General features: G+C 38.9%; 4 protein-coding genes across 5 annotated transcripts; 3 read left to right on the top strand and 1 right to left on the bottom strand.

Annotated features, from left to right (window-relative positions):
- Positions 1-282: 282 nt before the first annotated feature.
- On the top strand, positions 283-1,690 carry LOC104816832 (60S ribosomal protein L21-1). The gene is made up of 2 exons (XM_010545818.2): positions 283-583; positions 1,267-1,690. The coding sequence occupies exons 1-2, from the start codon at positions 347-349 to the stop codon at positions 1,522-1,524; spliced, it is 495 nt and encodes a 164-aa protein (XP_010544120.1). The 5' UTR covers positions 283-346; the 3' UTR covers positions 1,525-1,690.
- Positions 1,691-1,938: 248 nt separating this feature from the next.
- Positions 1,939-4,881, bottom strand: LOC104816831. 2 transcript variants are annotated; one of them, XM_019202917.1, is made up of 3 exons: positions 4,707-4,881; positions 3,926-4,051; positions 1,939-3,570 (listed from the first exon to the last, which is right to left on the bottom strand). In XM_019202917.1, the coding sequence occupies exon 3, from the start codon at positions 3,280-3,282 to the stop codon at positions 2,212-2,214; it is 1,071 nt and encodes a 356-aa protein (XP_019058462.1). In that variant the 5' UTR covers positions 3,283-3,570; positions 3,926-4,051; positions 4,707-4,881; the 3' UTR covers positions 1,939-2,211. The 2 variants fall into 2 exon arrangements, with proteins under 2 accessions (XP_019058462.1, XP_010544119.1); XM_010545817.1 differs by lacking the exon at positions 3,926-4,051.
- Positions 4,882-7,427: 2,546 nt separating this feature from the next.
- LOC104816830 (probable serine/threonine-protein kinase At1g09600) lies at positions 7,428-11,758 on the top strand. The gene is made up of 9 exons (XM_010545816.2): positions 7,428-7,718; positions 8,177-8,740; positions 8,917-9,201; positions 9,335-9,652; positions 9,828-10,055; positions 10,350-10,450; positions 10,608-10,716; positions 10,829-11,239; positions 11,336-11,758. Exons 2-9 carry the CDS (start codon positions 8,267-8,269, stop codon positions 11,528-11,530), a joined length of 2,121 nt encoding a protein of 706 aa, XP_010544118.1. The 5' UTR covers positions 7,428-7,718; positions 8,177-8,266; the 3' UTR covers positions 11,531-11,758.
- A 174-nt stretch (positions 11,759-11,932) lies between these two features.
- LOC104816829 (glucuronoxylan 4-O-methyltransferase 1) lies at positions 11,933-13,318 on the top strand. The gene has a single exon (XM_010545814.2). The coding sequence runs from the start codon at positions 12,285-12,287 to the stop codon at positions 13,149-13,151; it is 867 nt and encodes a 288-aa protein (XP_010544116.1). The 5' UTR covers positions 11,933-12,284; the 3' UTR covers positions 13,152-13,318.
- The last annotated feature ends 90 nt before the right edge of the window (positions 13,319-13,408 follow it).

Raw genomic sequence — 13,408 nt, 5'->3', positions numbered from 1 at the left:
AAGATTACGAACCCAATCTGACCATCTCCTCTTAATCACACGACAGGATTAATTCCATGAAAATTAATGGGGCTGAATTTGTAATTGTGAAAACTTGGGGACTAAATCGCACACGTTTGATACTACAGGGGTCCTTTCAGCAATGAACGTGGATAAATCTCCCCAAATCCAATACAATTTAGGCCCAATTAGGTGCTCAGTGGCCCAACAAAAAACCCTAATCCAAGGAAAAGCCCTAAATTGAGTTCCTCTACATACGTGTATATATTATCGGACGGTCTCTTCTTCTTCGTCTCCTTTGGCGAATCTAGGTTTTTAGCCGCCGTTATCACTAGTGAGAGGGAAAATGCCGGCTGGACATGGAGTGAGGGCCCGAACCAGGGATCTGTTCGCGAGGGGTTTCAGGAAGAAGGGTTACATCCCACTGACCACGTACCTGAGGACCTTCAAGGTCGGCGACTACGTCGATGTCAAGGTCAATGGTGCTGTTCACAAGGGAATGCCCCACAAATTCTACCATGGACGTACCGGTCGCATCTGGAATGTCACCAAGCGCGCCGTCGGCGTCGAAGTCAACAAGCAGGTTCGAAAACTCATCCGTCAGTGTTTGCGCTGCTAGTGTTGCTTTGTGGTTCATTTTTTGGTTGGGTTTTGATTTCATCTTGTGGTTTCTGCCGAAAGTTTCACACTTTGTAAGTTAGGTTTGTGCTACATAGGTTTTAATTTCTGAAATGGGCGTTGTTTATAGATTCAATTATGCAAGTCTTGAATCGGTCGTCATAGGGAATGGCTGCTGGATTAAGTGTGAAATATTGCTTCTTTGATGCAAACCAGATTCGTAATTTGACGCAGGAAACTGAGAGAATTGTTTGTTTGTTCATGGTTTGTGCTTTTTTTATGCCTTTGCTCTGTGAAATGTCTTTGAGATTTATAGTGGCATTCATGTTTATCCATTACTTTTATAATGGTGAATTTATCTTTATGACCTCTCTGTGTGTGTGTGTCTTGCTCCTTGTGTTGCATTTCTTGTTGTAAAGTTATATTATAAACATCCATGAAATCATAGACGACCATCTTCTGTTTGTTGGCCTCATAGTTGACTGTTTTCTATAATTTATGGTAGTACTGTATTTATTCAACTTTTTAACTTTTTTATGGACTGGTACTGCATTTACTGAATTAGTCCAGCCAATTCTTTATCGCTGAACCAGGTATGGGTTTGTAACATGTTTTGGGACCTAACCTAACTATATGCCGGGTTTTCAGGTGGGTAACCGGATAATCAGGAAGAGGATCCATGTGAGGATAGAGCATGTGCAGCAGTCAAGATGTGCAGAGGAATTCAAGCTCAGGAAGAAGAAGAACGATGAGCTGAAGGCCGCGGCCAAGGCCAAAGGCGAGGTCATCAGCACCAAGAGACAGCCCAAAGGTCCCAAACCGGGTTTCATGGTGGAAGGTGCGACCTTGGAGACCGTCACTCCCATCCCTTACGACGTTGTCAACGATCTCAAGGGTGGCTACTAAGTTCTTCAGATCTTTTTGCAGATTGTTTTTTTCTCTCTTTTCGTTTTCATGTTTGACATTTGGTTTCTAGAAACTTTGTTTTCCTCCAACTCTTTAATTTATGTTTGGAACTCAGATTGAGACTGCAATTCTGATGTCATTAAGAGAAGGGTAAGTGATCTCTATGCTTTGTTCTATTTTTTAGCAAGTTTCAGAATGAGATAGTAAATAATTGTCCAAACACATTATATACGGCTGTAAAATCCATTTGCCTCACCATTACAGCAGTTCCTCGGATAAATCAATCTCTCCAACACCATAATTCAGTATATACTAAATGAAACATTCTAAGGGGTGAAAAATAATTATTGGTACTGAGATGAGAGAAGCTGATCAGTTTGCAAAATCAAAATTGATCAAATAAAAAGAAATTACAAAAAAAAAAGTAAACTATGATGATGGTGATGATGATGATCCATCAAGCAAGAACATTTCACACCATAATATATCAGGAAAAGAAAAACTCAACTTTACAAATCTCAGATTCCTACCACAAAACTTGAGAGAGGCCCTTCGTTTTCTTTCATTTTTTTTCCGACAGAACATCTGAAGCTTTTTTTTGGGGGGTCGAAAAGCCAGGCTTTTGTCTTACCGGGAATCTGTACATTTGCCATCCAACAAGAACCAAGACGGCAAAAATGATCATAATCATTTCTCGGACTCGAGAAATTGCACGAGTTCCACATAGCTCGGCCTTGGCCATTCTCTTATTCCCACACTCCCCTCTGTGTTTGAAGTTTCCGGGCCAAGTAACAACGCACCACTGCGTTCCTCGTGACCCGACATTGGCTCCTCCAAATCCCGCAATCCCCGCAGGGCCATGGAGTCTGAAACCGGGAAGTAGACAAGCAAGAAAATGGATACCGCTGCAAATGATAATAGAGACAGGAAAGCCAAGAAAGCTAGGGCTTCGAATAAAATGTCCTCGGGATTCGTCAGAACAGACAGACTGAGCAAAACAATTCTCAATGGAAAGAAACTCGAGACCGAGAATATCAATGTGTATACCCTCTTCTGCAGACGCTTATTAATGACCAATTTCAGTATCTGCCTTCCAAAGCAAAACAAGTAAGCCGTTAGGACAGTCGCAAAGACACCGAGAAGGATGGTGCTTAGGAGAGGATACGTGCAAAGGGTTATCCTGTCCTGATCTGTAATAACACGGGAATATGTTCTTGTGAAATAGTTTGGCAGCTTTCTCAAATAGCCGCTGCCATCTCTGTGTATGCGTGATCCGGTTATGATAACCACGAGTTGAAGAGCAAACACTGGGAGGCAATACAGAATCACATACCCTGCTGTTTTTGCGTTCCATTTTCCGGTCAAGGTCCCTGTCTCCATCTTCAAGGGAGCTCGTAGGAGAAACACGAGGGTGAGAAACAGGCAAGGTTCTGCAAACCCTAGATTGGAGACAATGTACCACTTGCAGGTGTTTTCCTGCCATTGCAGATCCAGCGAGTTCAATGGCCTTCCATCCCGTCTCAACAAACTTAATCGGAAAATCTCACCAAAGGCCCACCAGATGGCAAACAATATGAAAGCGATTCGGATAATCCAAGGACCACTGAAGTAACCAAGCTGAACATAATCTCGGTTATGGACATGCGATTGGAAATAGAAGGAGTAAGCGATGCAAAGTAAACCCAGGAGAATGAGAAGGGCGACTAGGCATATTGTCACCACGCCGAATGCATCGGAAGCTAATTTCGTCAGGGGCATCACCCGAATCACAGGAACCACGCATGCTCTCTGCCAGCACGGACAACGCAAGTTCTCTAGCAGTCAATGTGCCTCTTCTCCAGACTAATCAGAGATCAGTAGCTAACACATCAACAAATAAGGAGAAGATCGACCTTCAACTTCAAACCATATGGAAAGAACAAGGACCTCTCAACAACAGCAGCAGATTTAAGCAGTTGAAGTAGATACAAAAATGTAGTCTAGATCACACAAAAGGGCTTTTGTGATCTGACTCTTAGCGTTCAATCTGCGTACCACCTACATACACTGGGAAAAAATGATGAGAAAGTCAGCAACCTTCTTAGGATGTCCAAGATGGATTTGCAGGGACAATGGAATTTATCGATAACTACAGACATTTTAATAATACATGATATCGTCAATGTGAGTAAACACAACCATCCCATAATCCCGAGTTAAGTAGCTCTCTACTAGTTGATCAATGTAACAAAGGCAATAGGCAGTGAAAGGGAAAAAAAACAGAAAACGGCAAACACATTTATATACGCAATGTGAAAAACAAAAATCCTTGCCCATTTCATACATTCAAATTCTAGAAACGTAAAGAGTAGGCTAACTTTCAACAGGTCTACAAACATTTGCAAGACAGGAACTGCAGTACCTAACAAACGAAAACTTTGTGAAGCTATAATAGGAACACTTCTATAGGTTTATAGTTTAGATTCCTCTCTCAGCTCACCCCTCCAAATAAAATCTTTGTCGAACCACCACAAACCGAGCTCTGCAACTAAAATAGAATTGACCCTTCATAGTAAGCCCCAAAACAAATTTCAAAAACTCAAAACACAAGCATATATACACAATTTCCGACTAACATTAGACACCAGGAGAGGTATGAACAACGAAATCTTTCAAGAGAATAATGTGGAACTGATTCCGTGGAAACTACACTTGAGTTTAAAATAAACCAGAAACCAATCATATACACCAAGATCACTAGGTCAAAAGCTGTCAATGACAAGCAAAAACGTGTTCCAAAACTATACTTTGACATGCAATCTCCAGAAACATCGAGACAAAAAAGCTTATTCTCTTAACCAAAACTTGAATCCATATTTTGCACCCAAAACTAAGTCAACAACGTTCATATCCTTCTTCCAATAGGATGCCGTCATAATTTTTAATAAAAAAAAAGAAAAAATCCTAAACACCATTTGTAGAAAAAAACCGCTAGATTCCTCTTTCTCCCTCCATCCTCTTCCATCACAAAGACCATAATGAACACATGCAATAAATGCGTAAGTCCCCGGAACAACAAGCCAAATCCAGATCCAAATAGAACGATGAGAGCGTCAAATGCGAAAGTCGAAACAAAAAATTATCCAAATTGGAGCCGGAGAACAACCGCAAAACGGAGAAAAGCAGGTCAATGGGAAGCTTACCCAGAGGAGAATCCCGATCCGAGGAGCAGAGACGGAGGATCTAAGCGACGGAGAAGGAGATCCGCAAACCCTAACTCTGGGAGAGAGACGAGAGAGAGAGAGAGACGAAGGCAAAAACAGGGAGAGAGAGAAGTAGGACTTCGTTGGTGACAGGCTGTATCCAGCTGTGCTCGACCAAGGCCTCTCTATTCAGGTTCGGTTTTTTTTTTAACTTAATGGGAATTTCTCCCGTTCGGGATTTCTTTTTCCGACTCAGATCCTACGTGGCTCCACTTTGGCGGCGTTCGCTGCTTCTGTCTTTTTGCCTCGTGTTCTTTTTTTTCCACCTAAATAGATGGATTTAATTTGGATTTTATTATGTTTAATTAGATTTTATAATTATTTATTATTTTGGTTCAGATTTAATTAGGTTTTGTGTGGACCAAATCAGTTTTTGAAAATTATAAATCAAATTTAGTTCGATTTTAATCGGTTCAAAATTAATACAAGTATTTCATTCAAAAAATAAAATACACGTAAAAGGTGGTGGTGATAAATGTGTAAAAAAATAAATGAAGGTTTGAAAAAAGTCAACCAACTTTAAAAGAAAGTCTATTAATTTTTTTTATTACGTCAGTAGTGCGTAGCATAAAGTAGATCGATGCTAATATTTATTGGATTCTATTTCTTAAAACAATATTTTGAGGGATATTGCAAAAAATGGGAAAAATATATTTATTTACGACTCCAAAAGGTAAAATCATGTAATCTTAGTTGCAGTTAGAGAATGGATATCCCAAATTCTCAGGAATTCAAATGACTTTTATATATCTAATTACCAAAAACATCAATATCCGAATTTGAAAACCAGTGAAATAATGTTCGAATACTAATGGATATCCAAACCCCAGCATTCGAATTTATTTTTACACATATAAATTTATCGAGAATCAATTAAATATGTATTTACATCTAAATAACCATCTAACATTTATTCTAAATCTATCAACATTGAAATCAAAGATATAAAATAATAAGATTAATAATAACAACGAGAGGGCGAATCACGTTTAACTTTTAAATAATATAATTAAATTGAGAGTAAACTCGTAAATTAACTATTTTTGGGTATCCAAAAGTAATTACTTGTTATTTCACTATACTCATATTTCAAATTTGTATCTAATTTTTGGATTTTTCCATATCATCTTTTAAAATGTTCGGGTATCCGACCCATGGATCTAATAGATTTTTTCAATTTCATAATTTACTATTACCGGAATTTATATATTTTATATTCAGTTTTCGATTTTGTTTACTCACTCAGTTATGAATGATAAAAAAATAAAAATAATTATTGTCCTACTATTTAACAACTAACATTTTATATCAGAGCGATTCATTGCAAATTAATAACGAGTATATATCATAAGACATGGTTTTAATTTCCAAATGAGAGCCTCGTTAGCCATATCATCGAGGTTTTATCCGGACGATGCAATCAATTTAATCGGTCCAAATATCTCACGCGAATTGCAACTATATGTTTTATATATTCGCAAGTTGCATGGGTTGAATTATGTACGGATAAATTCGTTGTACGTACAATTGTAATCCACATGAGGTATTTGGATATTTTTGAAGATCTATAAATATTTAGAATAAGGGAAAATATATTTTTAAAATGTTAATACGAGAGTATTTAACAATTTTATTTAAAAATTTATAAAAAAATTTAATTTTTTTATTAAAACAATGGAAGCAAAGGACCTCAATATGGTAATACATTTTTATTTTAGTTTTTTATTTTAAATTTTAAATTTTTTGTTTTTAGAATTTTTTAAATCTAAAAAAATGAAATTTTTGGTTTTTAGTTGATTTTTTTTTAAAATTTTTTTGAATTTTTAAGAAAATTAAATTTTAAGAAACTTGATTACTAATTTGTTTGGTTTTTGAATTCACTCCATCCATTCAACTCCTTTAATACTTGAATTAGTTATCCTAATAATAAGTGGTTTGTATAAACGCCAAAACTGATTAATATTAATGATTTTCGTGGTTTGTACGATTTTCTAATTATAATTTGTTAGATGTCTTTACGATTCCACGTAAAAATAATATTTACAAAACAAAAAAATGTAAATTATTGTTGCTATGCTCGAAACAAAAAATCGTGATATAAATGTATTATCGATCTTTTGGTATATGTGTGTGCAGATTTTAGGTGTTCACGATGTGAGGAAAAACGATTACGATATATAAAAGTTGATCATATATAATAGTATGAATATTCCAAATCTGAATTCCATAATACATGGTCATTGGAGAGGTGAGATGCAATTAATTGCACCTGCTCCGGTTGAATGTAATTGGAAGCATTTTGATTACCAAATTTTTTTTTTTGTATTTTTTAAATATCAATATAATTTTGTAAACGTTTTTAAGGACAATTTCGTAGTTTTTCCATAAATATTAAAAGAGTATTTTTGTGATTCTGTCGTGAAGTCCGATATATGGATTCGAACCCTATTTATGAAATCGTGAAATCTAACCTATAGATATTAATAATAAAATATCCCACCATGTCCGAATTCGAATCCGTATAATCGTATAGTTTCATATCATGGGCGGGCCCCATTACAAACTATTTAGGCCTGGCCCAGTTACATGCCCAGTTTTAGATATTTAAGTGCGGGACCCGCAGTCTCCACGTGGCAGACACTTTGCGTCTCGCGTTTCGATTCCCCCTCTGCTGCGAAGAGTTAAGCGCGCTCTCTCTCTCTCGCGCTCATCGCTGAGTCTGTTCCTCTCTCCTCTCCTCCATTAATGGCGATACCTGGCATGTTGTTCTCTTTCTAGAGCGAATACAGCTGCTTCTTTTTCTTGGAAGTTTTATTTTCCGGAAATAGAGAAGACAAGGAAGCTCGAGTTGTCCGTCGTAGCCCTATTTTTGATAGGTTATTCGTAATTCTAGGAAGGAATCACTCAGATCCGAAAATCTCTCTGTATTTTCTCTCTCTGCAGAAAAACAAAGTTAGGATCTTTTTCCTTCTTTCTCATTGATTGCTGTTCATCTCTACCTGAACAATTTTGGCTTTGACTCGACTCTATGATTTCGTGAAATTTTTTTTTTCTTAAAAAAGAACTAGTCGCGGATGACATTTTAACGGCCTTCAGTCCGCCTTTATCATCGTTTATTTCCATTTCAAAATCATTTCCTTCTATCTGAAATTTCCCAGTTTCGTCAGATCTACAAAATCCTCTTCTTTTGCCTTCTAGATTTTGTTTAAACTTGATTTTAGAGTCGGGGTTTAGAAAATTTCCAGAATTGTTTTATACGGTCTTTAGATTTCTGGTAGATACTTCAGCTTTATTTTCAAGGGAGCTTTTTATTCGTTTTCTATTTGGGAATGGTCTTCGACATGGTTTCTTACAATCCATAACTGGTGGTGTTCTGTGTTATTGATGCTGGTGGGTAATCTCATTTACAGAGAAGCTAGATTTTGCAAAGAAGAAGAAGCATACGGGTAGCATTTAAATCATACAGTTTCCTGGCTGGGATCAGGAAACTGTGGAAAATTATGGGCTGCATTTGCTCGAAAGGAGCACGGGCAAATGGTTATGTAGAGAACACCGATGTTAAGGATACAGACTTGCCTAAAAACTCCAAGAAGCAATCTGTTTCTTCGAGGAATGGCAATTTTGAATCCGAGGAAGCAGGCCTCAATGGCAATGAATCCACCTTGAGGCTAATTCCCAATGATGGGAAAAACGCTTGCTTGATGCCTGTTTATTATGATGAAGCGGAGAAGAAGGATGGTTTTGAGAGAAAATCTTCTAAATCTATATTCCAGAGACGGCCTGTCAATGATGTTGGTACAGGGAATAATGTAGGATCATTGCAGCCAGGGATGACTAGAATCAATAGTATCTCCAATGGAGAACGAGGGGCTCAGGTTATAGCTGGTTGGCCCTCATGGTTGGCTGCTGTTGCAGGGGAAGCCATCAATGGATGGATTCCGCGCAAAGCAGATTCATTTGAGAAGTTGGAGAAGGTGGGGTTTTGTTTATTTATGTTTACCCTTTTATGTTATTTGGAACTTCAATTGCTGTTTGGAACAAGGAGATCTGCCTTAAAACTTGACATCATGCAATAGTTCTAGTTATGTTCTTGTCTTGAACAATTTATTTGTCTTGCGTATGAAGAAAACTGGCATTGCCTTTGTTGCAGATTGGTCAAGGGACGTATAGCAGTGTATATAAAGCTCGTGACCTTGAATCAAACCAGATAGTTGCACTGAAGAAAGTGCGGTTTGCTAATATGGATCCTGAGAGTGTTCGTTTCATGGCAAGAGAAATAATCATCCTTCGTAGGCTTGACCATCCAAATGTCATGAAGCTGGAAGGATTGATCACTTCAAGGGTATCTGGAAGTTTGTACCTTGTATTCGAATATATGGATCATGATCTCACAGGACTTGCTGGAACCCCAGGGATTAAGTTCTCCGAGGCACAGGTAATATCATGGAGGGATGCAACTTCATTTTGGTCTTTTACATGACTAGCATCAACTAATGAATGAGGATGCGTGTGTGGTAGTTGCAATATGGTGTGATGGATTCTTATGTAAAATGATCATATTCTTGTAGATAAAATGCTATATGAAACAATTGCTTCAAGGGCTAGAACACTGCCATAGTCGTGGCGTTTTGCATCGTGACATCAAGGGATCAAATCTTCTGCTCGACCACAACAGCAATCTCAAGATTGGTGATTTCGGTCTGGCTAATTTTTTCAGGGGCCACCAAAAGCAGCCTCTCACAAGCCGAGTTGTAACTTTGTGGTTCCGCCCACCTGAGCTTCTGCTTGGGGCTACAGACTATGGAGTTACAGTCGATCTATGGAGCTCCGGTTGCATACTTGCAGAACTGTTTACTGGAAAGCCTATTATGCCTGGAAGAACAGAGGTATTTCCTTTGCAAAAACAGCCGTTATGTGCCTCAATTTTGTCCCTTAATGTTAGAACCTACAGTCTCTGCTAAGGAACATGTGATTGATCAGTATACCTTTCACGTTAGCTTAGTGTGACATGTAAAACAGTGTTAAATTCACAGATCCTTTTTATTTTTAATGTATAAACAGGTGGAACAGCTCCACAAGATCTTCAAACTATGTGGATCACCTTCCGAGGAGTATTGGAAAAGATCGAGGTTGCCACATGCAACCATCTTTAAACCTCAACAGCCTTACAAACGATGTGTGGCTGAGACGTTCAAGGATCTTCCCTCTTCGGCTTTGGCTCTCTTGGAGGTCCTTCTCGCTGTAGAACCAGATGCCCGTGGAACTGCATCCTCTGCCCTTCAAAGCGAGGTAAAACTATGAATTTTACTACGCTGTGAATTTGGGCTTTTATATTTGTTGTACTTTAGATCATTTTTCTTTTTCCTGTCAAAATTTGCGTATACACCATTATTTCTAGTACTTTCCCAAGGGTTTCTAAAAAATTGCAAGTTTTGACATAATAACCTTAGAAAACATAGGTTTGTAGCGTTCCAATGTTAACATTAGTTTTAGCTCGGTTTTGCTCAGCTGATTGTTATGTACAAAAAGTCTTAAAATTCCCTCCTCAAACTATTCTTTTCTGTTTCTTTTTCCTTACTTCAGTTTTTCACCACAAAGCCTTTTCCAAGCGATCCGTTAAGCTTACCAACATACAAACCAAGAAAGGAATATGATGCTAAGTTCCGAGACGAAGAAGCAAGACGGTAAGATAAGGATTTACTCTAATATCATATTGTACAAATTACTAAGACCACAAGGTTTCTTGAAAACCTTTCTGCGGGGTAAATATTTTTTAGTCTTTGATTCATCAGCTTCTTTCTTTATGTGATCTCAGTTTCTCACAACGTCCCATTTCTGCAGGAAAAAAGGTGCGAACAGTAAAGGACAGAATGAGACAAAACGGGCATCTAGAGAATCTAAAGCTGTACCAGCTCCAGATGCCAATGCCGAGTTGCTGACATCAATACAGGTACTTCTGCTAGAGTATACATGCTATATATCCATAAATGGGCCTATATGTTTAGGATTACATGCTTCTTATTGTTTTTCTTTCTTGTTTGATCTTATATTTTCTTTTAAAGAAACGTCAAGGACAAGGTAACGCGACAAGTGTCAGCGAAAACTTCAATCGCGAGGAAGATTCTGGTGCTGGATTCCGAATCGAACCTCAGAATGGAACAGCCTTTGGGTATTCGGTTAATATGAATGCAAACGGAGATGGGCTTCTCGGTTGTTCAAGCCATTCGAAAGAACTGAGAACACAGAGGTCTTTCGTCCAACGTGGGGCAGCTCAGTTGTCAAGATTCTCAAATTCGGTAGCCGCTAGGGATGGATCACGTTTCGGAAGTATACGAGACACGATAGTGAATCCAGCATATGGAAGGTACAACCATGGAGGCGATGGTCAGTCTTCAGAGAAGCTTGATTGGTCTCAATGTTTACCGGGAAAATCCAAAGCCCCCATGAAAGATGAACAACAACCCTGTGGAACGGTAAACAACGAATCCAAGTGTATCGTTCATCGTTCTTCTTTTGCAACAATCGGGTCTCACTGATTGCATTTTGTTTTACTTGAAATGAGGAATCAGGGCTATGGTGGGAAGAACGGGCGAATGCATTACTCGGGACCCTTGATTCCTGCAGGAGGAAACTTGGATGAAATGCTGAAAGAACATGAGAGACAGATCCAGTTGGCTGTTCGAAGAGCTCGGGTGGACAAGACGAAGAAGGATGACAGAAACGGACAAAGCCAAATGTTGCTGGCGGCGGCCAATGGCCGGTAATATCAGGTGATCTCTCTGGAAGTTTCTAGAGGAAAATTGCACTGGAGAGAATCTGATGGCTCTTCACCTTGCTTTCTGGTGTTCCGAAGGAGAAGAAAGGAAAAGGAAGGAAAGGTAGGGTTTTGTATTTGTACAGCTAATTGATCTGGTTCTTTATGTAAAAAGAGGAATAGAGATCATCATCTGATTTATAACCCATTCTTTAAATCTATAATCTCATTTTCCATGTTTCCCCTTCTTGTGAGTCTTGCCTTATAGGTTTTACCAATGTTTTGTTTCAGAATCAATGTTCAAAGCATGATACGAGTGTTTAATACATAATCCATTTCTGGATTTGGTTCAATCCAAAAACCAGAGGGTTTCAACTAGAATATTTAACAACTTTGGTGAACCAGCGATCAGATTCAGGTCTGTTGTCATGAATCTATCAATAAATTGCGTTAACAAGTTATTTTTCATGGCAAAACGAATACATATACTTTTCAAAAAAAAAAATCTCACAGGCCCACACAACAAAACTAAACTAAACTGAAAGCTCTTTTTGCTTGCTGCAGAACCTAAGCTGTTAGCTGTTGTGTCTTTCTCATAGTGCCTTCCCTTCTTGTCCAAGCATACACCCAGTTACCCAACCTTACGTACCTACCTTATTCTCTCATTATAATAACATCAACACTAAGGGCCATGATGATATTCATGCTTGCATCCATATAGTTTCTCCTCTGCACAACATAATTTTCTCCATCCGAAATCAAACATGAGGCCTAAAACACAACAAACCTTCAATCTGAAAGTTATCCTTGTCTGTCTCCTTGTTACCTTCTTCCTCATCTTCATCTTGAGATCGAGTCTGACATACTCAGATGGAAACCAAACTCGGATCTTGCCCACGTTTTCCACGAAACCTGTGGAGTGCGGTGATGCTACCAACAAGATTCCACGTTCCATCGCACAGGCCCTGATACATTACTCGACTACGACCATCACACCACAACAGACACTCAAGGAGATATCAGTGACTGCTAAAGTACTCGAGAAGAAGTCACCTTGCAACTTCTTGGTGTTTGGCTTAGGCCATGACAGTTTGATGTGGAGCTCACTCAACTATGGAGGGCGGACGGTTTTCCTGGAAGAGGATGAAGCCTGGATAGGACAGATCAAGAAGCGGTTCCCGATGTTAGAATCTTACCATGTAACCTACGACAGTAAGGTTAACCAGGCAGATAATCTCATGGAAGTCGGGAAAGGGACAGAATGCACGGCCGTGGATGATCCTAGGTACTCAATGTGCCAACTGGCTCTAAAGGGTTTGCCTAAAGAAATCTACGAGACTAAGTGGGATCTAATTATGGTTGACGCACCAACTGGTTACTACGATGAAGCCCCAGGGAGGATGACTGCCATATACACAGCGGGTATGATGGCACGGAACAAGGATGAAGGGGAAACAGATGTGTTTGTTCATGATGTGAACAGGGAAGTCGAAGACAAGTTCTCTATGGCTTTCCTGTGTGATCGGTACATGAAGAAACAGGAAGGAAGGCTAAGGCATTTCACCATTCCGAGCCATAAGGATGGTTCAGACAGACCATTTTGTCCCGACTCCCAAGTAAACCATGCATGATGCCTGCTTTCTTCTGATCCTCCCACTTTTGCCCTGCTGTTTTCTACACAGACATCAAAGAGACTAGACAATAAGCCTAAGCTAGTTAGAATTTCTTACTATGTGAAACTACTGTATACTTTTTTTTCCTTGTGAGAAATCAATGGCCAATTTCTGGCTATGCACAAGACTCGGAGACTCCTAACACCTTATTTCTAACAAGTCAGTGTTACCATTTCACACTACAAATCTCTGGAAGGCAAGATATCAAAAAAGTT

The sequence above is a fragment of the Tarenaya hassleriana genome, unplaced genomic scaffold, assembly GCF_000463585.1.
Source record: "Tarenaya hassleriana unplaced genomic scaffold, ASM46358v1 Cleome26, whole genome shotgun sequence".
NCBI classification, from domain to species: domain Eukaryota; kingdom Viridiplantae; phylum Streptophyta; class Magnoliopsida; order Brassicales; family Cleomaceae; genus Tarenaya; species Tarenaya hassleriana.
The sequence above is the reverse complement of the archived record's forward strand: the minus strand, read 5'-3'. Positions and strand labels throughout refer to the sequence as shown.

Coding starts and splice junctions, on each gene's coding strand:
- LOC104816830 (XM_010545816.2), top strand. CDS start 8,267: ATGGGCTGCATTTGCTCGAAAGGAGCACGGGCAAATGGTTATGTAGAG. Junction 10,056..10,349: donor CCTCTGCCCTTCAAAGCGAG/GTAAAACTATGA, acceptor TCCTTACTTCAG/TTTTTCACCACAAAGCCTTT. Junction 10,717..10,828: donor AGTTGCTGACATCAATACAG/GTACTTCTGCTA, acceptor TTTCTTTTAAAG/AAACGTCAAGGACAAGGTAA.
- LOC104816832 (XM_010545818.2), top strand. CDS start 347: ATGCCGGCTGGACATGGAGTGAGGGCCCGAACCAGGGATCTGTTCGCG. Junction 584..1,266: donor GCGTCGAAGTCAACAAGCAG/GTTCGAAAACTC, acceptor CCGGGTTTTCAG/GTGGGTAACCGGATAATCAG.
- LOC104816829 (XM_010545814.2), top strand. CDS start 12,285: ATGAGGCCTAAAACACAACAAACCTTCAATCTGAAAGTTATCCTTGTC.
- LOC104816831 (XM_019202917.1), bottom strand. CDS start 3,282: ATGCCCCTGACGAAATTAGCTTCCGATGCATTCGGCGTGGTGACAATA.